This window comes from Neoarius graeffei, chromosome 13, assembly GCF_027579695.1.
Source record: "Neoarius graeffei isolate fNeoGra1 chromosome 13, fNeoGra1.pri, whole genome shotgun sequence".
Lineage (NCBI taxonomy): Eukaryota > Metazoa > Chordata > Actinopteri > Siluriformes > Ariidae > Neoarius > Neoarius graeffei.
Genome location: NC_083581.1, coordinates 52350957 through 52378701, shown reverse-complemented (window position 1 = coordinate 52378701; position 27745 = coordinate 52350957). Strand labels below are relative to the sequence as shown.

Below are 27745 nucleotides of genomic sequence, written 5' to 3'. Positions count from 1 at the left end.
TATTCTTCCTTGTACAAGTAAGAAATACATGAAAGAGAAAGGTACACTGTATAAGAGAAAAACTTAATCTCCATAAAAATAATTATAGTACTAAAAAAAGAACCATTAAAAAAATGATCAGAGATTGAACTGGAAAAGGAAAGAAAAAAAAAAAGAAGGGGAACGCTATATAGATATGTAAGGGATGGGGTAAAGTAGAGAAAATAAGAGGAGGTAATGAAAAAAGTCAGGTGATACTTTTCTTGGGGCAAATTTGATTGGATACCATGGTTTAACACATAAGCCAAATACACGTGATGGGAGTGGTAATATGGCGGCCAGATGGCTTCACTCGTCTCTACAGCGGGGAATAAGGCTATGAGCTCTCCAGATTTTATATAGAGCTCAGTGGGTTCAATGAGATCTTGCCCGCCTGCTTAATACTAAAGTCTGTAATATGTTAATGTTTAAATTGCTTAACTATTAACCAATTCTGCAAAATCACCAGATACTCATGCACATCCAACCCAATAAAGTCTCTGCATATCTTTCTCCAAATTTATTGAGACCGACTGGTCTACAAGTTTCTCATACATGTCAAATGTTATCAATCAGATCCACTTTTCACACATTATTCAGCTGCAGAAGAAAACAAAGTAGCACTTTATCTGGAAGGCCTCCTATAGATGATCTAAGACACTGACAGACTAATCTGTTATTTCTCAGTTGACCAAATGTATTTCAGGCTATACTTAGATTTAGATCACTCATTAAATGATCACTGGAAGTTTGTTTAGCATCTACAAAAGACTATCCAAATATAGTGTAAAATAACGTTACCAAATGCATAATCTGCAACACACTTTCACAAATCTTACTGATGTGCAAAAGAATTTGTACAAATCTATAAGCATGACAATCTCAGCAATGAAAGCACAAAAAGGCACAGAGTGCTTCATCAGGGGGGCAAAAGCAGTATCAAATGAGCTAATGCTGACTTACAAAGTCCAGTTAACTCAAGCGCTTAAAGGTAATGAACATACTCCCAGTACAAAAAATGCTATAAAATAAAATTTACATCAAATGCCTTTTCCTTGCATATACAGCAATATGCGTACAGAATATATTACAAAGCTATGAAATGAGTATAAAAATGACATTTCTTCTGGAAAAAAAAGTAACAAAAGTACCTTCTCACAATGTTAATCTGTCACTTGATTACATGAAGAATCATGATGCTTCTTAACAGAACTAAATTGAGATAAAGAACAGAGAGGTGTTATTCATATCTATAACCAAATATGCAGATTGACTCAATTTATAAAACACACACACACACACACACACACACACACACACACACACACACACACAAACAATGATACCGGGTATCTCTATTCTAGTACATTCATTTATTTTACTGAAAGCGTTCTAAATTTCAAGTACAGTGAGCAAACAGTGCCACCACGTGGCCTCATCAACAATAACTACACAATTTATTCATATGATTTTCAGGTTTTTGTGCATCACAGAAAACCGTCAGTACTTTAACTGCAGTGTGTGGGGGTATCATTCTGTGTATTACGAGTCTCTCTTACCTTCCACCGGTTGCCACATTGGTTGCACATCACAAATGTGGTCATAGGTTCATCAGCACTGCGAGTCTGAACCTGTGGAAAGTCAGCATGAATGTGTGTTGACAAAGAGTGCCAAATCCCAGCAGTCCTAACAAGCTAATACACAGATGTACATGCAGGAGCACACTCCTCCATTAGTGTCAGGGGTCTTACTGACATCACTGTATCAGGAGATTTGAGGCCTGTGCAGGCCTGTTTAGGGCAGTGTGTGTGAATGTACTTGCCAATGTGTTTAGTTCTTTAACAATATAAAGAGTGAATTTAGGCAGGTGTGGCAAACTAACAGCGCTGCATATTAACAGGTGCTTTATTTCAAATTTGTAAATTGTATATAATGAGCAACCTTCGAAATCAGTTTTCTGACTTTGTTCTTTGTTGTTCCTGTTAGAGCCCTGCACTCCCGCGGGAGTCCCGCGGGACCCGACGCAAAGCAGTGCAGCGCTTTTTGAAAGCTCATTGCGGGTGCGGGCGGGAGGGGGAGTGCACAATGCGGGCGCAGGCGGGAGAGGTGATAAGCTGCAGTCCCGCTAACTAAAAACGTGTTTAAAATAAAATTTATAAATTATTAATTTATGTCTATCGTATATAATTTGTGCTGGACATTTTATTTGGCATTAATAAAAACATTTTAAGATGCCTAAATTTGCGGATGTGGTCTAATCTCGCGTACGTTTCCGATTCCTTTCCGCTCTTCCGTGTTTGAGATCTCCGATCATGGCAGAAGAGCAGAGCTCCTCTAGTGAAGCTCACAGTGCTTCAGAAGTAAGTGCTGCTTTAAAAAGAGGTACATTTACCGTTTAAAAAGTCAAGAGTATTAGTCCTAAGTATTACAAAGTATTAACTAGTATTAAAAAGGACTGTGTATCGCACAGATTGTTCAATTTAAAGCTAGAAATAGACAGTGTATAATCTGAGGAGCTGGTTGTGGTTGCGCAGCACTTCATATGAGAGGAGAATGAAATCGCGGTTGGAATCATAACGCCACAGACTCGGAAGTGGGAGTGCGAGTGCGCAAAGCGAGAGCTGTCAATCAAAGCGAGAGCTGTCAATCATGAGCGCATACAGCGCTCAACTTGGAATGTGTCAGCAGAATGTCAGAGTCTAAACAATAAACTTACAATAAATGAAGGATCGCGAACGTCTGCATCATGCGGGATTTGCGGGCGGGAGCGGGACAAAATATGGCAGGCGCGGGCGGGAGCGGGACTGAAAATCATAATTCTTTGCGGGAGCGGGACTGCACAATGCGGGAGCGGGCGGGAGCAGGACTGAAAATTCTGTCCCGCGCAGACCTCTAGTTCCTGTAATGTATGGATGCAATTAACAATTAATTAATTTAGCAATTAATAATGCAATTAACGCCAACACTGCGGTTTATTTCTATCGAAAACGGCACCAAGCCAAAACAAGAACCATGTTCTGTAATTATTACATTCGATACTATTTGCACTTATAACTTTAGGGCTTGTTCATACAGCGAGGTCAATCCCATTCTATGGCTTAAATCTAACTTTTATACGGAGTACACGTAATCTGATTTTTGTTCAATCTAGAGTTGTTTGCTCACACACAGTCAAAAGTCAAAAAGTTTGGACACATCTACTCATTCATAGGTTTTTCTGTATTTTGACCATTTTCTACATTGTAGAACAATACTAAAGACATCAAAACTCCAAAACTATGAAATAGCGTTGAAATTTTACGGGATTATGTGGTATACAAATATAAATAAATGAATGAATGAATGAATGAATGAAAGAAAAATATTTCATCTTTCAAGCCTCAACACCAGGCATTGCCCGAATGCCCGATTTGCCGAACCAAGACACTCGGGCAGAAATATTTTAGTGAGTTAGGCCCGTTCGGGCATGCCTACAGTTGGCTTCTTTAAGCACAAAAATGATTTTCGAGCGAGCACATTACAAAAAACAAGTTGTATTAACCAGCATCCTCGCCTCCCCTGTGATCGCCATTTTGTTTTTTTCTTCCTGATTTGTAACGGTGATTCTGACTGGTTCGCTTCAGGCACGCATGCGCATTTGTGCTTTTCATCACTACGAGTGGTCGCCGGTGCCCGCTACGCTTTCCCGGGTTGACGTCAGGACATCAACACATATACATACACACACATACATATATATATATATATATATATATATATATATATATATATATATATATATATATATATATATATACACACACACACACACACATATATATATATATATATATATATATATATATATATATATATATATATATATATACACACACACACACACATTATATATATATATATATATATATATATATATATATATATATATATATTACACATATATATATATATATATATATATATATATATATATATATATATTACACATATATATATATATATATATATATATATATATATATATATATATATATATATATATGTGTAAAAAAAGCTAGTGGTAAGTAGAGTCAATGAATGGAAAGATATGCTTTTGTGTCTGAAATAGTAAGCCACACCCTCTACAGTAAATATATATCATTTACATAAGATTTATCTATGGGATAATTCACAGCTTACCCCATTTGACATTGGCCCATCATGCATGTGAAGTGACAATGATTGGGGGTGATGGATGGACGGGGGGAGGGATAATGGAATGATAGAGTTTTATGATTCATCTTTGCAATATTGCTAGTCATTGTTCTAGGCAAAACAAAGTGTGTTTTGTGTCCTAAAAAGATGTATTATGTACTAGTACCGTACGCAAGTCATACATATGATATCGATTTATGTTTCATGTTTTCAAGGCTTGTCTTGTTCTTCTGTTGCAGAAATAAACTTTTTAAAAATGTTGTTTTTTTTAAACATGTACTTTTGCCTAAATAACTCAATTATACCCCTAGAAAACATCTCAGTATTGTCTTGAACCGTGTACTTCAAAATTTGCCGAAATACCGCAAAATTTTAGGGCAAAAAAATTTGAGGCCATTTGCCCTGCAGGGAAAAAAGGTGTCAAAAGTTAACGTTGAGACACGTCTTTTAGATTCTTCAAAGTCACCAGCGTTTACCTTGATGATGCTTTGAACACTATTGGCATTATCTTAACCAGCTTCATGAGGGAGTCACCTGGAATGCTTCAGTTAACAGGTGTGCCTCGTCAAAAGTTAATTAGTGCAATTTCTTGCTTTCTTAAATGAGTTTGAGATCAAACAGTAAATACTAAAAACAGTAAATAGCCCTGTTCCAGACTTTTTGATTTTATATCTACACAAGTACATATAAACAAATATTATGTGACTTGGATCCAATTAGAAAACCTTCAAATTTTTTGGGGGGTGTGTGCGTGCTAGCCATTCAGACTATAGAAAAACCAACTGTGATCAAATAAGATAGCCAATAAATTAACCAAATATTTGAGCTGCTTGTCTAAACATACGTAGCCTGAAACTCCGTAATCTGTTCATGGTTATAAATGGCTAATCCGTTAAAACCACAGCTGTTCAATAACTAATACCATTATACAGCAAGAAACAGGCAACAACATGCAAGAAGGTGTTTCTCTTTACCTGTGTGTAGGTGCAGCTCTTGCCCTTGCACTTTCCACAAACAAACATGTCAGTCTCAGTGCCGCCTACTTTAGAGAGCTGGTGCTCCCGGATGGACTCTTTAGTTAGTGCCTTCCTCATCTCTTTCAGCTCAGCACTTGCCATCTCCTACAAAATAAAACAAAGGACAAACACACATTCACGGGAGGGAAGAAAAAAAAGAAGGAACAACATTGAATAAAAGAATAATGAACAAATGTGCTTTCAGATGTGGTTGTGATGAGCTTATGAATGCAGACAAAAATCACACCTCTGCAGTCATGGTGGCAATGCGTTCGGGGCTGATTGAGCCACACAGCACATTGCGGCGAAGGTCAGGGTTCTTCTGGTCTTTCAGGTTGGAGATGCGGCTCCTCAACCGAGATTTATACTTCATGTCAGTGGATTTAAACTCTTTGTAAATGCGTAAAAGTCTGTTAAGAAAATATGGAACTTCGTTTAAGATGAACTTAATATTGTTTATAAAATGACAGATTGGAAGATAAAGAAGGCATCTATATAAACATTATTTCAGAACTCAAAGTATCGTACAGCCTCAAGCAATTCTATCCAGTCTGGCTTAGCTCAGAGACAAACGCACCAAAATAAGCTTTTGAGAAACAGAAGGATATAATCTTCAATCTCTGCTGCCAAAGCTTCACAATCTGCTCCAATTGTTTTGTAGTCATCTGTGAAAAGAGCAAATAAATTATAATCCTAAAAGAGAGCTACCATTTAAAACAAGTCGAGACAGCTAAACTGATACTGCCAACATCTGCAAAGTTTCAAGGCAAAATCCCACTGAAATCTAAAACAATTAGAACAGGCGTGCTCTGAGAGAACAATATCCCCCGCTGGCAACTATATGCTATAAGTGCTTAATACACCCTCATGAAATGGTCAACGTACAAGCTTGCTAATCAAGGGCCAAAACTCTGGTAAAATGTGAGTGAATTGAACGAAATTGCAATATGCGTATTACCGACACAAAAAATGTCAAGTTTCGTGAAATTCCTCCAAAAATTGTGAGAGGAGTTGCTTTCAGAAGGTGAACACCCTTCCCGGGACAGACATTGCCATGGCATAATCCCCCTTCAGGCCTTTTGGCCAGTGGGGAATTTAAAAAAAAAAAAAAAAAAACACACCTTTTTGCCAAATTGTATGAAATTCCTCCAAAAATCATGAGGGAAGTTAACTTCAGAAAGCAAGCACACCTTGATGAAATTGCCAAAGTTCAAGTTTGTTAATAATCAAGGGCAACAGCGATGTGATGTGGAACAGTGCTCTGAGAGCATAATATGCCCTGCTGGCAACTAGGCCATAACTCTGGTAAAATGCGAATGAACTGAACGAAATTGCAATACGCGTATTACCGACATGTAACAAAGAATCCTGTCAATTTTCGTGAAATTCCACCAAAACCTGAGAGAGGAGTTGATTTCAGAAGGTGAGTACCCTTCCCAGGACGACCGGACATCGCCACGACATAATCCCCCTTCGGGCCTTTCAGCCAGCAGGGGATAAAAATCATGAGGGAAGTTGACTTCAGAAAGCAAGCACACCTTGATGAAATTGCCAAAGTACAAGTTTGTTAATAATCAAGGGCATAACTCTGGTAAAATTTGCCAAAATTAAATGAAATTTCAATATGCGTATAACTGTCATATAACAAAGCCTTCTGCCAAGTTTGGTGAAATTCCTCCACAAATCGTGAGAGGAGTTGATTTCAGAAGAATGTACACCCTCACAAAATTGCCAAAGTACAAGTTATTTAAAGCAAGGGTCAAAACTCTGGTCAAATTTTCACAAACAAAATTAAATTGCAATATGCATATTAGCATCATATAACAAGGCCTTTAGCCAGGCTTTGAGAAATTCCTCCTTAAGTTGTGAGAGGAGTTGATTTCAGAAGGCAAGCACACCTTCATGAAATTGTGAAAGTACAAGGTTGTTAATCAAGGGCTGTACTCTGGTAAAATGCAACCGAATTGAACAAAATAATGTGTACTAATGACACATAACGAGGCCTTTTGCCTAGTTTTGTGAAATTCCTCCAAAAATTGTGAGAGGAGTTGATTTCAGAAGGAAAACACTCATGAAATTGATTAACAAAATTATTATAATTTGACAATTTCATGAGTGTTTTCCTTCTGAAATCAACTCCTCTCACAATTTTTGGAGGAATTTCATGAAACTTGGCAAAAGGCCTTTGTTATACGTCACTAGTACGCATATTGTTATTTTTGTTCAATTTGGTTGCATTTTACCAGAGTTACAGCCTTTGATTAACAAAATTATTATAATTTGACAAAGGCTGTAACTCTGGTAAAATGCAACCAAATTGAACAAAAATAACAATATGCGTACTAGTGACATATAACAAAGGCCTTTTGCCAAGTTTCATGAAATTCCTCCAAAAATTGTGAGAGGAGGTGATTTCAGAAGGTGAGTACCCTTTCTTGGGACGGACAGATGGACATTGCCACGACATAATCCCCCTTCGGGCCTTTTGGCCAGCAGAGGATAAAAATTGAGACTTCACATTCTTTTGGATAAACTACAAAAGGGTAAGAACAATTCTCTTAACAGATCCGTTAAAAAAAAAAAAAAGTCCTGAATAATTTTGACTTTGCCCCGTTTCTGGAGTTTTATCAGAAACAGATTAAAGAAACCCTGGAGTGGCCCGTATCTTGCAGATTTTAGCATTTCCCTGCTTTCACTTGATGGAACCCGAGCTAAGTAACAGGTCTAAACTGGATTGAGTTGTGTGTTAAGGCACAAACAGCGTTGAACTTTGTTGAGACAGAATCAATTGATACTTTTGGTTAATTTGCCTCTTGATTTGGTTTCACACTACAGAAGCAAATGACAATCTTTGGTCTGTACCCAAGTGCAGTTGCTGTGTTTTCACCTAAAGATCCGCACAAAGGCAGAAAACACAAGATTTTATTCAAATCTGCCAAACACTGCATATGTGAAGGCACCCGAAGTAAAGAGGAAATATAGTCCTACCCCTATAGGCAGGGGTACTCTAAATCCAGGACTGAGAACCAAGATCATCCTCTATGTGTAAAGTTACTGATGTAATAAAAACTAATAATAAAGTGTACTACTACTACTACTACTACTAATAATAATAATAATAATAAACAACAATGGACTGAGAGGCTCTAGTTGAAATTATGGATTCTCTGAGGTGACTGGCAGAGTACTATTTTGTGAGAGGTGCAGCCCCTCAGACAATAGTACTATGCCAGTGTGGCAGCGGGGGCGTGGTCAAGCGCCGGTCTGTGACAGGAGGGCGGAGTCAGGGAAGGTAAGTGGCAGAATCACTACACCTGATGTCGATTAACCTGTGTTTGTGTGTGTCTTCCCAGTGACCGCGCCCTATATAAGGAGTGAGAGCAGAGAGCAGAGGAGCTCTTCCTCGAACAGATACCTGCGTGTGTGTGTCTGTGTTTAATCACTGATGCTAGACTGAAAAGTGTGGCAATAAAAGCGTATCTTGCAAACCTGATCTCTGTCCTGCCGTCCTCTGTGCTCCACCCTTCCTTAGAAGTGTTACAGCCAGTCACTGAAGAGAATCCATAATTTCAGCTAGAGCCTCTCAGTGCATGGTATATTAGATTTATATCATCAAAAAATTCCAAACTAAAAAAGTGTTAACTACAAAAAATTAGAAATAAACCTGAAGAAAATAATAATAAATATTTTATTATATATATTTTGGAGGTCTAACTCTGCCTCGTTAGGCATGATCATGACACGTAGATCTACACACACAGAAATGGGTGTGGTGTCAGCTGCCTCGCTTAAAATTGTGACATCAGTTTATGGTATATCCAGGATATACCATGACTGACCCACACCATATCCGTTTTTTTTTTTTGTGGTCATGAGATACATTGTTTAATCAGTGGTGGACCTATTTTATGTCACGTGAGCCATCCTTGGCCAATCCCTGCACGGGAATTTTTTGATGAGGAACATTATTTATGGAAATATCATGTATGAAACCATTTCATTAAACATGTACCAGGTATTTACGGTCTTGTGCTGCTCTGGAGTTTTGCATTTGTATTTTTAGTCATGCATATCTACCATGGTCCAGGAGGAGCGATACTTTTAATCACTGTATGCAAATGTATAGACATATCATGACCATACTTTGTCGTCACGAGATACATTGCTTAATCAATGGTAGAACCATTATGTCATGTGATCCATACTTGGCCAGTCCCTGCATAGGAATTTTTGATGAGGGATATAATAATTATTCTATCCACATTCACTGGATACGAGCAATCACATGCGCTGATTGGCTACTCTACTACTAGGATATCAGCTGATATATCGTGAGTAGAGAAACACAAAATGGCGGTGCGTGTTGCTGAACCAACAGAGGACGAAATAAAAACTCTACTTGAAAAACAGAAACACCCCCCCCCCCCCCCAAAAAAAGCAACAAAATATGGAATGAAAGTATTTGATGGTAAGAACATTTTTGTTTCCCAATAATTATTATTATAGCATTTTTTTTTTTACAAACTGCTACTGTCATTTCGCTGGTTGGTTTACATTCTAAGCGGAAATGATTTTGTCGGATGTTTTGTATGAAGTTTTTATTTATCAAATTTGCAAAAAATAAAAAATGCTCCATTTCTCAAAATGCAGTGAATGTGGATAGGATAAAACAGTTATTCCACTCAATCTCGTCATATATGGCTTATAGCTGACTCAATGTTATGCACCTTGCCGGCTATCAGCTCACGTACGACTCGATTTCGTGGAATAATTTAAAATATACAATTACTGACTGTGGCCCAACGGTTGCTACTTGACCTACCGTCCGTCTGCAGGGCTGAGACGAGCAGCTCTCTGCATTTATTGCGTACACTGTCAGTGGTAACTGGTGGAGGGGGGAACGAGGTCATCTTAGGGGTTGTGGGGGTCACAGGGGTGGTGGGAGTCTTTGGCGTCTCTGGTTTCTTACTGGAAAAAATTATTCACATAGACCATGATTTGAAATATTGCCATCTTTCAGGCAAATGAATAAAAATAACTACAAATGAAACATTACATACAGTGATTCAAAATTTTTCAAACAACTAAGCTTTCTTCTGACAAAAACTTTTTTTAAACAAATCATACGCATTTCATGAAAACACATACAGCACTATTATTGGCATCCCTAAATAATATTAAAATTAATTAGGGCTGTCAAAGTTAACGCGATAATAACGCGTTAACGCGATCTCAATTTATCGCGATTAAAAAAAATAGTGCCGTTAACGCAAATTCTAATTTGGCCCTGCGAGTCACCCGTAGTTCCTGTTGAGGCTTGTCGCGCGCTGCTTCAATAAAGAGTACGTGTGAGTGATGGAGAAAGGCATAGACATATAAACGTAGACGCCGCCTTCTGCGTAGAATCATACGTCATCCTCGCCGCCATATTGGATGTGGCAAAGTGGAGATTCTTCAACCGTCTCTGGTATAGCGTCTAGACAGTAGCCGAGAATAAAGATGCCTCATTCATGTGCTGCGTTTAACTGTACCAACAGGTTTACCGTCCAAACGAGATCACATGGGATTACCTTTCACAGGCGAGACTGGAAAAATATTTTTCAATACTGTTCCTTCAGTCTTCAGTTTCCCAGCTCATCTCCACCGGGTAGGTGTAGAGTTATACGCTGTGAGAATTAGAGAATACAGTACCACACTATGATGAACGTTTTTGAACGTATGATGAATGTTTTTAACCTTTCTGAATGTGAAGGAATCAGTGATGTATTTTGTTTTGGTATGACGTTAGAACCTGGCCGAACTCAGTTTGGCAGTCATTCAGCTCACTTTATTCAACGAGAGTAGGTCCGTGTGGTGACTCAATAAATAAAACAGTAAATTTTTATTTTCATCACTATTTCCAGTTTTTCCATCATTTATCATATTCAGTCTTGTAGGTTGGTTATTTTGGCCTCAGGTTTTGGTAGCTTGCTACGGTATGCTGACTGATTAGCTTACCTGAGCTATCTATCGCGTACTGCTCCACTCAAAGGGACACTTTTCATTTTGTATCAGCCTTTTTAAGGGGCTGCTTTTGTGCCTACATATTTTTTATTTTTGTTATCTGTTTTTTTCTTCTTTTATGGCAAATACTTCTCTTCAAAAGAAACTAATGAAGAGTAAAATAAAATTTTTTTTAATTTTCACAGTGATATGCACTTTATTTTTCATCCCTTGGTTTTCTCATCAGGGCGGCACGGTGGTGTAGTGGTTAGCGCTGTCGCCTCACAGCAAGAAGGTCCTGGGTTCGAGCCCCGGGGCCGGCGAGGGCCTTTCTGTGTGGAGTTTGCATGTTCTCCCCGTGTCCGCGTGGGTTTCCTCCGGGTGCTCCGGTTTCCCCCACAGTCCAAAGACATGCAGGTTAGGTTAACTGGTGACTCTAAATTGACCGTAGGTGTGAATGTGAGTGTGAATGGTTGTCTGTGTCTATGTGTCAGCCCTGTGATGACCTGGCGACTTGTCCAGGGTGTACCCCGCCTTTCGCCCGTAGTCAGCTGGGATAGGCTCCAGCTTGCCTGCGACCCTGTAGAAGGATAAAGCGGCTAGAGATAATGAGATGAGATGAGATGAGGTTTTCTCATCTAATATGGAAGTTATGGATGTCAGTGGCTGTGACAAGACGTGTTATGCTCTGCAATTAAAAAAAAAAAAAAACATTGGTACAAAGCAAGCCCATTCACTTTTTTATGCTGATAAGAGAATTACAATGGTTTTTCATGTGACAAAAATGTGCGATTAAATTGCGATTAATCGCGAGTTAACTATGACAGTCGCGACATTAATTGCGATTAAATATTTTAATCGCTTGACAGCACTAAAATAAATACAACTACATTTCAAAACTTCAATGCCAATTGTCCATATAATAAACAGGAAAATAGTTTGTCAAAAAAAAAAAAAAAGACGCATACATGGAAAAGCACCAAGGCCCAGGACACACACTAAATACCTGGATGCCTCTGCTAGTAGGTTAAGACTTGCTAGGTCTTGAAGCAAGGTAAGTTCTCATTCTCATCATCTCTAGCCGCTTTATCCTTCTACAGGGTTGCAGGCAAGCTGGAGCCTATCCCAGCTGACTACGGGTGAAAGGCGGGGTACACCCTGGACAAGTCGCCAGGTCATCACAGGGCTGACACATAGACACAGACAACCATTCACACTCACATTCACACCTACGGTCAATTTAGAGTCACCAGTTAACCTAATCTGCATGTCTTTGGACTGTGGGGGAAACCGGAGCACCCGGAGGAAACCCACGCGGACACGGGGAGAACATGCAAACTCCACACAGAAAGGCCCAAGCCAGCCCCGGGGCTCGAACCCAAGACCTTCTTGCTGTGAGGCGACAGCGCTAACCACTACACCACCGTGCCGCCCGCAAGGTAAGTTTCCATGTCAAAACAGAAATGGCTGCAAGAACACAAACTCAACATTTTATCATAGCAATCATAATTTCTGGAACTAAACCCTTGTGAAATCTCGTGCTCCAAATTCTCCAAATGCAAACCTAGGAATATAAAGGAGCCTGTAATGCATGAATGGTCCATGATCCACCTACACGTGTTCTTTAGCCTTTTTAAACATGACAGAACATGGCAGAGGTGAGGAAAAATAATTAAGAAACTTAACACTGATCCGGTATTTTCCCTCATGATCTCTATTCTTCGCACATACAAATACACACCTGAAGTCACTGGATCCAGGACTGTCTTTCGATGATGACTGAAGGGGAGGTAGTCCCCTTTTCTTCTCCTCTGATTTGCCCTCAGACCCATCTAAAAAAGGCAGGAGGGGTCAATTTATGTCCTCTTCTCTCTGCACTTACTTACCATCAAGAGTAAGCTCACAATCAGAAATTATTTACTTATAAAGCAGCCATTTCATCTGTGTCATCCGAACATGCTTTAGACAAGAAATCCTAAAATATTTTTGAATAAAACAAAATTTATGGCTTTACAACAGAAACAGTGGGAGAAAAAAAAAATAAGAGAAGAACTGTACCAAGCAGTTTCTTCCAGGTCTTGATGAGAGACTTGGCCAGAGTCTGCACCTCCTCGTCTGAACTCTGCTTCCTCACAGCATTCACAGACATCCCAATCCTTGTGGACTGAACACATTGTGTCAAATATGAAAATGAAAAATGAAAATGACAGAAATCTAACCTTTAACTGAAGTACATCTATTGTAAGAAAATTAAAAAACCTTTATCAAAAATATATATTTAACAAAACCATGTCACAATTATTGCCACCCCTGAATTTACTACTTCTCTTATGCACGACGAGATTGGAGAATACAGGCCAAGGAATCTGAGAGCACTCCTCAATACAGAATCTCTTCAGAGCCTGCAGGGCCCTAGGGCCACTCTTGTGGACTCTACTCCTCTTCAGCTCCCCTCATAGGTTTTTAATGGGGTTTAACTGAGATGGTCATGTTAAAAGCTTCATTCTGGCCAATGAACTTGTGTGTATGCAAATTTGGATGCTATTTTGGATCTTTGTCCTGCTGGATGTTCCAACCACAACCCAGTTGTAGCTTTGTGGCAGACAGATTCATTCATTCATCTCATTATCTCTAGCCGCTTTATCCTGTTCTACAGGGTCGCAGGCAAGCTGGAGCCTATCCCAGCTGACTACGGGCGAAAGGCGGGGTACACCCTGGACAAGTCGCCAGGTCATCACAGGGCTGACACAGAGACACAGACAACCATTCACACTCACATTCACACCTACGGTCAATTTTAGAGTCACCAGTTAACCTAACCTGCATGTCTTTGGACTGTGGGGGAAACCGGAGCACCCGGAGGAAACCCACGCGGACACGAGGAGAACATGCAAACTCCACACAGAAAGGCCCTCGCCGGCCACGGGGCTTGAACCCGGACCTTCTCGCTGTGAGACAACAGCGCTAACCACCACACCACCGTGCCACCCGGCAGACAGATTTTTATTTAAGATCTCTTGGGATTACTGTGCACGGTCAAGGTAAACCTGTGCACGTGCACACACATTTCATCTGTCTGCTTGACTGCGCGAAGCGAGCGATTTCATGCACATTATTTACTAGGGAATCCCCTCAAATTAAATAACTTCCCAGCCACAGAATGGCCTGAGTATTTTTTAAGCTATTACAGAAATAAACATATCACAATGACCAAACTTCAGAGGGAACTAAATTTTACTGATTTTATGAAATTGAAAGGCCATCTACTTTTAACAGTTGTGTCACAGATTAAATGAAGTCAGCAGAACAATATACTAAACAATACGATGTATTTAGTATCATGTACCAAAACAGCGGTTTACATGTGCATATGTTGGTCACCAAACTAAAAGGTCCACCTAGCCCTTATTAGATCTTTATCAAACAGCCAAATGTCCAAGATGAATAAATAATGCCCAAAATTTTCTTTGAAAGGCAGTTCCCACATCTTTAATACTTACACAAAATATGAATAAAATCGAAGGCCCCAGGAGCTCATTTATAACCTGATCAGAACCAGTAGAATTCATCAGACTCCTTAGTTATGCTCAACAAAACTGCAGTATTTATACTGCGTGATATAATTTTATTCAATACGGTCAGCCCTTAGGAGAAGTACATACAGTAGGCTTGGGCTAAATATTGCAGTGGATGAGCTGTATATTTCTCGAGGAGATAGCTGCAGCTTATACCTGTTTCAACATGGACTTTTTATATAGTAACATTATAATTGAAGTCATATAAAGGAAGGTGTTGAATGTTTGACTATAGATTAACAAGTGCAGTATATCAGTGGCCTTACTCCAATGACAAATACAGGAAAATTATTTAGGCCTTAGATAGAGAATTATTGCATAATTATCGTCACTCTATTTAAAAAAAAAAATGGAACAATTAAAAAGAATCACTATGACACCCAACTCGTTCTCATTATCTCTAGCCGCTTTATCCTTCTACAGGGTCGCAGGCAAGCAAATTAATGCTTTAGTTTACATTTAAAAAAACTGCCGCGTCACCGGAAGTACTACATAATAATAATAATAATAATAATAATAATAATCTCATCTCATTATCTGTAGCCGCTTATCCTGTTCTACAGGGTCGCAGGCGAGCTGGAGCCTATCCCAGCTGACTACGGGCGAAAGGCGGGGTACACCCTGGACAAGTCGCCAGGTCATCACAGGGCTGACACATAGACACAGACAACCATTCACACCTACGGTCAATTTAGAGTCACCAGTTAACCTAACCTGCATGTCTTTGGGGGAAACCGGAGCACCCGGAGGAAACCCATGCAGAGAACATGCAAACTCCACACAGAAAGGCCCTCGTCGGCCACGGGGCTCGAACCCAGACCTTCTTGCTGTGAAGCGACAGCGCTAACCACTACACCACCGTGCCGCCCCTTTTATGCAACTTTTTTTTTATTTATATTTCTTAGAGGTTTATGCACAGTACTACACAGAGCTGTTTTGTCACACACATTTCACTGCCACTGTTTTGAACGACTGTGCATGTGACAAATAAAGTAATCTAATGTAATGCACGCAGACGTGTCATTTATCTATGCTGACTCACGTAAAATACTTTGTTTTGAAATCGATACAATAAATCACAATTCCACCTTACCTTTGAATAGTTTTTGACCAAACTTCATAGGATCTTTATTGCTTTTAAGAACAGCATTCTCTTTCATCATTTGCAAATCTTCCTCACTTTCGGTGGCAAAGCGATTAGCTGAGATTTTGCCGAGTCGCTCGAGGTGATTATTGAGAATTATTATACATACAGGCCACTTTTTCCATGGAATAAAAACATGTATTCTATTCCCTTCTAGCGGGTTTATTGATGCCATGCAATATTATCATATCGCTTATCCTCCATGTATTACGGCACTCTCCCCAATGGAGAACGAGCGTGCAATATTGTTAGAATATTTCACGTTGTCAAAACAGCACATCACACACCACACACGAAGATCCAAATGACAAAACTTTTCTTTTGTGCATGCGCACAATCATTTCTTTGTCAGCCAGGAGACAGAGAAGACGGGGTTAAATCAGTGCTCAGTTTAAGCATTAAATAAATAAAGTGAAACTAACTAAAGATGCGCTGAACACACAAAACGCTACCAAAACTTCATTATACATTCTTCATGCATATTTACAAGAGAAAAACATACCAACGGACATCGAAAAAAACGGAAAAGAGACGCATCGGAGATGTAAAACTTCCATGGTAGTGAGTGACTGACAGTTTGTTCACAAACATGACCGTGAGATTTGCTTCATTAAAAGCCGAAGATTTAAAAAGAGAAAGACGCGCTGAACACCCGAAAGGCTACCAAAACTTCACTGGATATTCTTCACGCATTTAATCTTCCGCATTAAATATATGGAAAAACTGGGAAAGAGACACATCGGAGACGTAAAACTTCCGCACTCACGAGTAACTAACAGCTTGTAAACAAAAATGGCTGCGAGGTTTGCTTCATTAAAAGCAGAAGATTTAAAAGAAAGACATGCTGAACACCCGAAAGACTATAAAAACTTCACTGGATATTCTTCATGCGTATTTACAAGAGAAAAACGTACCAACGGACTAGGGCTGCACGATAAATCATTTTAAAAAAAAAAAAAAAAATCGCGATCTCGATTCACACATACACGTGATCTCATTTCGAAACACAACGATTCTTAAGCATTTTATTTCACGAGCGGCATCACAAACAAACGCTCCTATTTCTTCCCGGATTTTTTCAAGCGCCCCTAAAGGCAGCACTGCCGCTGACTCCTCCCTCGACCTATGGTAAAGCGTCTTTACAACACGTGATTCAGTCAGTGGAGGAAGCCCGCCTGCAGTTGAGTGTGTGGAAACAGTGAGGGAGAGAAGCAGAAGAAATGGATTGCGAAGAAACCCCAGGTGGTAGTGGAGAGAGTCACCCAAAGACCCGAATCGAGCTCGTGCCCAAAAAGGGTTCGCATTCGGCGGTGTGGAAGTATTTGGGGTTTAAGCCAGACAATGACAAACAGTCTGAGGTGCACTGCAAAGTGTGTTCTGCCCTCGTTGCAGCACCACAAAGCAACACCGCTAATCTCTACAATCACCTGAAACGTCACCACAAAGTAGAGTATGATGAAGCCGTACAAGGCAAGAAACAAACACAAACACAGACGACAATAACCAGGACCTTGTACAATGCAACGCCATACCCACCAAACTCCAGTAGACACAAGGAGATCACAGCAGCTATCACATATCACCTGGCAAAAGATATGGCACCGATAAACACTGTACAACATGAGGAATTTCAGAAGATGATAAACACTCTCGACAAACGGTACTCCATCCCCTCCTGCAACTTCTTTTCAAACGTTGCGCTCCTCGATATGTACAGCAGCGGGCAGTGGTCGAGGCAGAATTGCGGGAAATCGATCATTTTTCCGCTACGTCTGATTTATGGTCCAGTCGGACCATGGAACCGTATTTGAGCCTGACTGTTCATTTTATAGTGCCTGATTTCACTATCAAAAGCCGGTGCTTACAAACAGCTTTTTTCCCCAAAGACCATACAGGCGGGGCCCTAGCACAGGGATTACGGTAAAAGATGCCCTCGCATCTTGGAGTCTGAACGAGGATAAATTGACCTGCATCACAACAGACAATGGTTAAAACATAGTAAAAGCCATCTCCCTCAACGATTGGACCAGGCTCCAATGTTTTGGACATCGACTCCATCTGGCAATGGACCCTTTTCACGTGACGTCACGACAAACGCAGCCGCCATTTTGGACATGTACTACCAGTAGTTTACCACAGCCAACATTGAGGAACGGCAGCAAAGAAAGTGTTTATTTTCAGCAAGACTTCCATCATGCCACTATATTGTTGTGCACCTGGATGTAGTAACCATCAACAAACAAGGCAAGGGTTATCATTTTATCGGATCCCGGTAGATGCTGACCGACGGAGAAGATGGATAGCGGCATACCAGCGCTTGTGTAGTGACCACTTTGTTGGAGGTAAGACGAATAAAATTAGCCAGAAAAGGCATTACATTGCTGTTAACATTCCATTCTAGTTTACTGTAATTATGATCTGGCAGCTATTTACACCGGATCCAGTGTAAATAGCTGCCGGAGCCAACGTCCGAGGTTCCGGAGCGCGCTCACTCGCGGCCGGCCGGAGCCAGAGTGCGCTCCAGAACCTCGGACGTTGGCTCCGGCAGCTATTTACACTGGATCCGGTGTAAATAGCTGCCAGATCATAATTACAGTAAACTAGCAAATACAGTTTTCTGCATCTCGCTCCTTTTTCTTTTATGTTTGTCGCCTTCCTCGCATTCAAACCGATTTGAGCCGAAGTCCACTACATGTCCAAAATGGCGGTCGCGTTTACGAAGGTCACGTGACTGAAAAGGGTCTATAGGTGAGTTCCTTTATAAAGTCACAATAACAACAATAATAATAATAAAAAATATAAATCAGCCACATCTCAATTTTTTTTTGCTACTACTACTGTGCCTCTGCCAAAGCAAAGTTCCTGCAGCTCCTGCTAACAAGCCTATTGTTCAAACGTTTGATACTCTACTTGAATGACCATTTGAATGTTTTTTTTTGTTTGTTTTGCGCAATAAACAGTGCAATAAACATTTTGTATAAAAAATCGTGCCAAAGAATCGTGATCTCAATTCTAAGCAAAAAAATCGTGATTCACATTTTTTCCAGAATCATGCAGCCCTACAACGGACATCAAAAAACTGGAAAAGAGAGCAATAACGGAAATATAAAGTTCTACTTGGAGGTGAGGAAAAGTGACGGAGACTTTTACAAGAAGACTTCACTCATGGACTTCACTCAGCAAAACCTTTTTGTTGTGAACAACTGCAATGTAACAATGAACTACTACCAAAAGTAACTGCTTGTTAAGTTGGGTTGTTGTTCAGGCTTTTTGGACTTGTACCATTTTTACTGTTAGAACTTTGACTTTGTACATTGGATTGACAGAACACTGACTTGCATTCGATCAGAATCAGCATTCAATATTGGTAAGTTACCCCCCTGTTCTTAACTTTTTGTAAAATCTATAAATTGTCTCATCAAACATGTATGTATAATAATAATAGCTGGCTTTTTCGTGGTATATCAGCTATATTCCATTCAGCTAGCATGATATTGAACGAGTCGAAGACGAGTTCAATATCATGCTAGCTGAATGGAATAAATCTGATATACCACAAAAAAAGCCAGCCATTATTATTTAAATAGTCAGAGTTACTCGACCAATCAGCACATACGATTTTCTATAGTCACCGCCGTATTTATACATATACAGTACAGGGGGCTGCAAAAGTAGGTATACAGTAAGGATTATACGCGAACAACAGCAGCAGGACGACTTCTACTTCCAGCAGGATGGGGCGCCACCGCACTTCACACTCATTGTGCATGCACTACTTGACAAAGAATTTCCCAACAGGTGGATTGGACGTCGGGGAGCCGTTGACTGGCCACCACGTTCGCCGGATCTCACCCCATGGACTTCTTTTTCTGGGAATGTGTAAAAGAGAGGGTTTTCGCCCGCAAGCCACGTTCTGTCGATGCCATGATTCAGTTCATATGGGAGGCTTGCCAGGAAATTGATGCTGATAAAGACCTTTGTGCCAGAGTGTGCACGGGTGTCCACACTCGACTAGTAGGTGTGTGTGAATCCCGGGGGCAAACAGTTTGAACATTTGAGGAATTAATGTTTGTTATCAATACGTTTGTATAATCAATAAAATAATGTTTTGCACGAACATTGTTTTTCATTACTAGATACCTACTTTTGCAGCCCCCTGTATATAGAGTTCCTGAAAAGTAATGATTTCCATGTCCACTGATGATCTCACTAACACTACCACAGTAACTGTTTCGAACTAGGAAGTGGAGTTTTACATGCAGGACACATATATGCACACAGTGAAATGTCCCAGGCTGTGTGGTTATGTGAAATATCGGTACTCTTGGAACAGTGCTCAACCAATAACATTAGTGCACCAGAACTGCGATATAATGATAAACAAAAATTATACATTAATTTTGAAGCTGACTGGATTACCTGCAGGGTCTCTAGTGACATCTTCATGTTCTTCAGCTCTCTTAAAAGGTCCATGGCGCCATCCTAAGGTTAAAACAAAAGATGAGAAAGGGACATTTTTGGAAATTTTGTTTTGTCTAAAACAAAGGCTCCTGAACTTTAGTCTGGATTAAGTTTCTAACGTGCAATCAATCATTGGTTTGCTTGAGCTTTGCTTCTTTTAGGGACGCTCCTACTCAAAGTGATTTGGCGTCCTATAAGGATTGGAACTGCTAGTTCACATATTGTGACCAAGCACACACACACATTAAAAACGAGTTTCTTTTTTTTCCCCCAAAATTAAGTCTTTATTTCTTTTTCAATAATAAACTTATGTCATCATAAAACTTTACGAAGAAGTACATTTTTCATATTAATTTCTAATTGCTTATTTCTCATTTTTTGAATAATTTTATCATGAAAGTTTAGATATTTTATACAATCTAGAAGCAGGTGTTTGACATTTTCTTTTACACCACAAGTTGTACACTGATTAGAGGTTTAAAAAAAAATGTGTATCATCAAGTAGACATTTTCCAAATCTAAGTCTTGTAATTATCCTTTGTTTGTTTCTGTTTTTATCAGAATACGTAGTATGTGTTGTAATAATTGGTTCTAATTGGTAGAAAAATCTACCGGTTTGGGAATTTTCCCATCTGTCTTGCCATATTGTAAAAATAACATCTTTGATATGATTTGTGATATCAGAAGTGGTAAAAGGGTAATGAATGTCATAATAGGTTTTATTTACTGATCTTTTGGCCAATTTATCAGCCATTTCATTTCCTTTAATACCCACATGATCTGGAATCCAACAAAAAACAACCTCACCACCCATAAGATAAAGCTGGTACGTAAGATATCGGAAATCTAATAATTCTATGTCATTATCTTCCTTTTGAATTATTTGTAAGACAGACAAGGAATCAGAAAATATCACACTTTGAAAGGGAGGTTTATCAATAAGAAGTTCCAAAGCCTCTGTCATTGCTAGTAACTCAGCTCTAAAAATAGTACCATTTGAGATTTTATAATCTTTTTGAATGTTTAGACTTGGAATTACAACGCCAGATGCACAATCAAAATCTTTTTTTGAACCATCAGTAAATATATGCAAGTCTTGATTATATTTGAGTTGAATGTGTTCTAATGCCAATTGTAACATGTAGCAACTACTATCCTCTAGTTTAGAGATTTTAGGGACTAAATCCAAGTCAACTTTTGGAGATTCCCAGAATGGAAAAGGATCAACCAAAGGATTACAAGCTGGAACCAGAAGACTATTAATCAAATGAACAACTTTAGAATATTATAGGACGAAAGTGAAGATTAAGGTCACAATTTTAATGTATACTGTTCCTACTTATTCAGGTGACATTGGGCATACCAAACAACCTGTGTTTTCTCTCTCTTCCCCACCCACCACCACAATCTGTCCTTCTGAGTTACATGTCAATCCTGAGATCGAGATGCTGATCTCTTCTGCTCCTCGGACCTGCCTGATCCATCCTGATGCCCTATGTCTGGCTGGAGTTTCATCACATTGCTCCTGTGGAGGACGGCCCCATATGGACAGTTGGAAGTCACACTTGGAAGACGCTCTGGACTCTTACAGTAATGCTTTTATGGCTGAGGACTACAGTTGACTTGCTAACTTTAGGACTGCAGTTGTCATGAACAGTTTTGCACTCAAGTTTCCATCAATGAAGAGAGTTATAACATCAACGAAACTGACTTCATGTTAAAACTGTTAATGTTATAGTCAGGTTGTCTGTTGTTGCCCAAATGAGGATGGGTTCCCTTTTGAGTCTGGTTCCTCTCGAGGTTTCTTCCTCATGTCGTCTGAGGGAGTTTTTCCTTGCCACTGTCACCACAGGCGTGCTCATTGGGGATAGATTAGGGATAAAATTAGCTCATGTTTTAAATCATTCAAATTCTATAAAGCTGCTTTGGGACAATGTCTACTGTTAAAAGCGCTACACAAAAACAAACTTGACAATTTTGTTCTAAAACACTTTTCTTTTTTTATTGAATGATCTTTAAAAGATCTATATTTAATTGCACTTTGAGTTTGTTTGAATTCTCTTCTTGGGTCTAAAGGCATAATAGAACAGTCTCTCTCGAAAACAGAGATAGGAGTACATTTAAAGTGCATATTCTGGACCAATTTCGTGTTTTTTTTTTTATATGAAAGAATGTCCCTTTACACACTCATCCAGAAGGGTAATTTTGCACAAGGCCATCTGTCTACAGCAGAAAAAAAAAAATAACAAAACGCGTCTGGAAAAATCCCAAGGGAGTCTGGAGCCAGATTCGTGACGTCACGTGCGGATCCGCCAGCAGGCTGCGAGAGCTTGCATGGGTTCAGTGCACAGTCTGTGAAGACCAAGTTTAGCAGCTAGCGATTTTGCATTGAAATATGGAATTGTCGCCTGAGCTTCTAAACCCATGGATTCACGCATCAATGCTCATCTATCTATTGTTACATAAATCATATTTTTTCTAATTACTTTTATATATTTCTTCATTTAGAAGAGTACTGACTACTGTAGGAGAAAGATTTCATAAGCTACACACATGGGCCGAATCCCATTTCACCCCTTGGACCAACCCCTTGGCCCTTCCCCTCCATTTTGCGCGTTCACGTGAAGGGGTAGGGGTATCCCAATCCCAGTTAACGCGGAGGGGTAGGGGAAGGGGTAGAAATTAGAATTGGGATTGGGCCATGGAATCGGCTAAGCAGGGTTGTATATACATTTAATGCGTTTGACAGGCCCCAAGATCTCAAGCCCTGACACACATATCCCTTGATACATGTGAAGTAAGTGTATTATCGCCCAGTGCTTTCGTGTTGTTTACTTTTGTGTGTCAATAAATAACATCATCTGTGTACCACACAAACACAGGAACACCTAATTTAGAGTATAGTCTCTCTTATATCTTACCCTGGCAACAGCCAACTTGTGATTTTCTTGGCCTTTTTCTCGGCTCTGCTTTGGTCCTCGGCTTCCGGGTGCCTCGTACGAATTTCTCTTTCATTTCTCAATGAATTTCTCTCTCATTGTCCGGTCTTTTGGAAAACGATGAGGACTAATCCCATCATGACTGGTGTTGCTACAACCGCCTACGATACATCTGTTAACCATTTTAATAGTTACGTGATAATGTTGAAGAAATTTGGAGAAAACCACCAGGTCAACAAACCAACGCTGACGTAGGATTCAGAAGGAGACGTCCTGAGAAATCAAGGTTTCCCAGGAAATCCAAATGCCAAGTTTTTTCAGAGGCGGATGAATTCGCCTCAAATGGCTTGATTTCAACTGAATTTTTCTGGTATTTCGCAAGGTAAAAAAAAAAATTGCACAAAATGCAAATGTGACAGATATTTGACCAAAGTTTAATATAAAATAGGAGAATTACATTGATCTTGCTCCTGAATTTACCCACTTTAAGAGCACCAATGCTGATTCTAAGGAATCACTGGTTTCCAGAAATCACCCCCCCCCCAAAAAAAAAAATATATATATATATATATATATATATATATATTTTTTTTTTTAATTAGGGCGGCACGGTGGTGTAGTGGTTAGCGCTGTCGCCTCACAGCAAGAAGGTCCTGGGTTCGAGCCCCGTGGCCGGCAAGGGCCTTTCTGTGCGGAGTTTGCATGTTCTCCCCGTGTCCGCGTGGGTTTCCTCCGGGTGCTCCGGTTTCCCCCACAGTCCAAAGACATGCAGGTTAGGTTAACTGGTGACTCTAAAGCTGTGTTCACATATATACCAGTACGAAAGTGGTATAACTGTATCGATACAAAGTATACCGGTACAGTTTAGTGCATCTGTCCACACTAGCGAGAAATGTTTGCAGTTTTCTTTCACGGTAGTTGAAATGCGCGTGCGCGAAATGTTTCCGTGGTTACTGAGTAACTTCCTTCCGAGAATATGGCGGATGAAACAACGTGTGTGTGCTTTTTGTTGTCAATGTACAGTCTGTATTTCTGGTGGTCATTTATTCAGTCGAATCGTATAAAGCACGCGAGGCAGTTGAGAAAGAAACAAACGAATCTCCGTTCTTCACTATTTTATTCAGCGAAGACATCGATTGAGGTGTGTGACTTTGCGCATGCGTGTTATATTTGTATCGATACAGAGCCGCTTCATCTGTCCACACTACAGCAAAGCGCTACAGTACCGATACGAAACCCATACATTTGTGGGTTTCGTACCGATACAGTTATACCGCTACAGTACCGGTATAGTTGCTAGTGTGGACAGGTGTTGCGGTACGAAAGTAGTATCGTATCGGTACAAAATCCCTAGTGTGGACAGGGTATAAGAGCACCAGTGCCGATTCTAAGGAATCACTGGTTTCCAATAATATATATATAAATAGGGTGGCACGGTGGTGTAGTGGTTAGCGCTGTCGCCTCACAGCAAGAAGGTCCAGGTTCGAGCCCCGTGGCCGGCAAGGGCCTTTCTGTGCGGAGTTTGCATGTTCTCCCCGTGTCCGCGTGGGTTTCCTCCGGGTGCTCCGGTTTCCCCCACAGTCCAAAGACATGCAGGTTAGGTTAACTGGTGACTCTAAAGCTGTGTTCACATATATACCGGTACGATAGTGGTATAACTGTATCGATACAAAGTATACCGGTACAGTTTAGTGCATCTGTCCACACTAGCAAGAAATGTTTGCAGTTTTCTTTCACGGTAGTTGAAATGCGCGTGCGCGAAATGTTTCCGTGGTTACCGAGTAACTTCCTTCCGAGAATATGGCGGATGAAACAACGTGTGTGTGCTTTTTGTTGTCAATGTACAGTCTGTATTTCTGGTGGTCATTTATCCAGTCGAATCGTATAAAGCACGCGAGGCAGTTGAGAAAGAAACAAATGAATCTCCGTTCTTCACTATTTTATTCAGCGAAGACATCGATTGAGGTGTGTGACTTTGCGCATGCGCATTATATTTGTATCGATACAGAGACGCTTCATCTGTCCACACTACAGCGAAGCGCTACAGTACCGATACGAAACCCATACATTTGTGGGTTTCGTACCGATACAGTTATACCGCTACAGTACCGGTATAGTTGCTAGTGTGGACAGGTGTTGCGGTATGAAAGTAGTATCGTATCGGTACAAAATCCCTAGTATGGACAGGGTATAAGAGCACCAGTGCCGATTCTAAGGAATCACTGGTTTCCAATAATATATATATATATATATATATATATATATATATATATATATATATAAATAGGGTGGCACGGTGGTGTAGTGGTTAGCGCTGTCGCCTCACAGCAAGAAGGTCCGGGTTCGAGCCCTGTGGCCGGCGAGGGCCTTTCTGTGCGGAGTTTGCATGTTCTCCCCGTGTCCGCGTGGGTTTCCTCCGGGTGCTCCGGTTTCCCCCACAGTCCAAAGACATGCAGGTTAGGTTAACTGGTGACTCTAAATTGACCGTAGGTGTGAATGTGAGTGTGAATGGTTGTCTGTGTCTATGTGTCAGCCCTGTGATGACCTGGTGACTTGTCCAGGGTGTACCCCGCCTTTCGCCCGTAGTCAGCTGGGATAGGCTCCAGCTTGCCTGCGACCCTGTAGAACAGGATAAAGCGGCTACAGATAATGAGATGAGATGAGATGAGGTTAATTAGTGGGCGGCGCGGTGGTGTAGTGGTTAGCATTGTCACCTCACAGCAAGAAGGTCCGGGTTCGAGCCCCGTGGCCGGCGAGGGCCTTTCTGTGCGGAGTTTGCATGTTCTCCCCGTGTCCGCGTGGGTTTCCTCCGGGTGCTCCGGTTTCCCCCACAGTCCAAAGACATGCAGGTTAGGTTAACTGGTGACTCTAAATTGACCGTAGGTGTGAATGTGAGTGTGAATGGTTGTCTGTGTCTATGTGTCAGCCCTGTGATGACCTGGTGACTTGTCCAGGGTGTACCCCGCCTTTCGCCCGTAGTCAGCTGGGATAGGCTCCAGCTTGCCTGCGACCCTGTAGAACAGGATAAAGCGGCTACAGATAATGAGATGAGATGAGATGAGGTTAATTAGTGGGCGGCGCGGTGGTGTAGTGGTTAGCATTGTCACCTCACAGCAAGAAGGTCCGGGTTCGAGCCCCGTGGCCGGCGAGGGCCTTTCTGTGCGGAGTTTGCATGTTCTCCCCGTGTCCGCGTGGGTTTCCTCCGGGTGCTCCGGTTTCCCCCACAGTCCAAAGACATGCAGGTTAGGTTAACTGGTGACTCTAAATTGACCGTAGGTGTGAATGTGAGTGTGAATGGTTGTCTGTGTCTATGTGTCAGCCCTGTGATGACCTGGTGACTTGTCCAGGGTGTACCCCGCCTTTCGCCCGTAGTCAGCTGGAATAGGCTCCGGCTTGCCTGCGACCCTGTAGAACAGGATAAAGCGGCTAGAGATAATGAGATGAGATTATTATTATGTAGTAGTAGTACTTCCGGTGACGCGGCAGTTTTTTTAAATGTAAACTAAAGCACTAATTTGCCCACAGTCATCAATAGATAAAGCTAGTCTAGTTATAAAAGGTCACGTTTAGTGTGAATTAGAGAAGAATTATTTCGGGTTTAGCCTCTTTCTACTTGAGGGCGAAAATATAACGGTTGCAGTGAAGAAGAGAATAAATAGCGACAGCTGAGCTCTGGAGAAGACCCAGTTGCCAGCACAGCAGCAGCTGCTCCACACACACACACAGCACCGGCACTGAAAATGCGTCTAATAAACAACTAACAAGGTTTGTTTTGGGGTTGTTTCCCCCCACCAATATGCTGACAAACGGATGCGGAACTCTTTCACTGCTTTCGGCTCAAAACTCCTCTCAAGTCCGAACAAAAGCATCGCTGCTGGCAGTGCAAACCCGCCTCACAGGACGGCATGGCGCTCTGCGCCGACATTCCACTCACTAACCGGGAATTACCGAGTCAATGGCGGCTGTTTTGAAGGCATCTGATGCAGTTATAAATCCAACCTGATATGAGAACTGAAAGCAGAGCAGCACCCGGCGGGGCCGCCTTCGTGAAAATGGCCGGTATTTTCGGCACCGATCCACTCCCAGATCCTCCCAGATCCTTCCAGAACCTTCTTCCATGGCTGAAAGTGCAGCTGACCTGCACGCGCTACCTGCTTCCTGATGCTGCTCGCGGCCGCGCTCAGTGACTTACCGTGTTGTTTTTGTGCACCATTTTGTCCAGCTTTTTGGCGATGCGCTCGACTTCTTGATCTTTCGCCATGTTTAAAATAACCGGTCTTGTTTCCTAAGGTTGCACCTCCATTTATATGGCGATAGCGCGGTAGTGTTTTTCTTTTTCACGCTCACTTGATGCCCAAATGAATGGAAACCGCTGCCCTTTTCGCAGCTCTTGTCTTTTCTGTGAAGTGAGGGATT

The 27745-nt window shown here is 40.9% G+C and overlaps 2 protein-coding genes across 2 annotated transcripts in view; one reads left to right on the top strand and one right to left on the bottom strand.

The window, feature by feature from the left end:
• The window catches only part of rgs19 (regulator of G protein signaling 19), a 151840-nt gene extending 143038 nt beyond the window's left edge, over positions 1-8802 (top strand). Inside the window, exon 6 of the mRNA XM_060938022.1 lies at positions 8582-8802. Within this exon, the coding sequence (XP_060794005.1) occupies positions 8582-8584 (3 nt within the window). The 3' untranslated portion in view covers positions 8585-8802. The remainder of the gene's footprint in view (positions 1-8581) is intronic.
• On the bottom strand, positions 524-27745 carry tcea2 (transcription elongation factor A (SII), 2). Its single transcript, XM_060938027.1, has 10 exons — positions 27522-27745; positions 20349-20411; positions 13269-13374; positions 12952-13042; positions 10051-10196; positions 5827-5893; positions 5476-5638; positions 5187-5333; positions 1578-1649; positions 524-1230 (listed from the first exon to the last, which is right to left on the bottom strand). Exons 1-10 carry the CDS (start codon positions 27588-27590, stop codon positions 1222-1224), a joined length of 933 nt encoding a protein of 310 aa, XP_060794010.1. The 5' UTR covers positions 27591-27745; the 3' UTR covers positions 524-1221.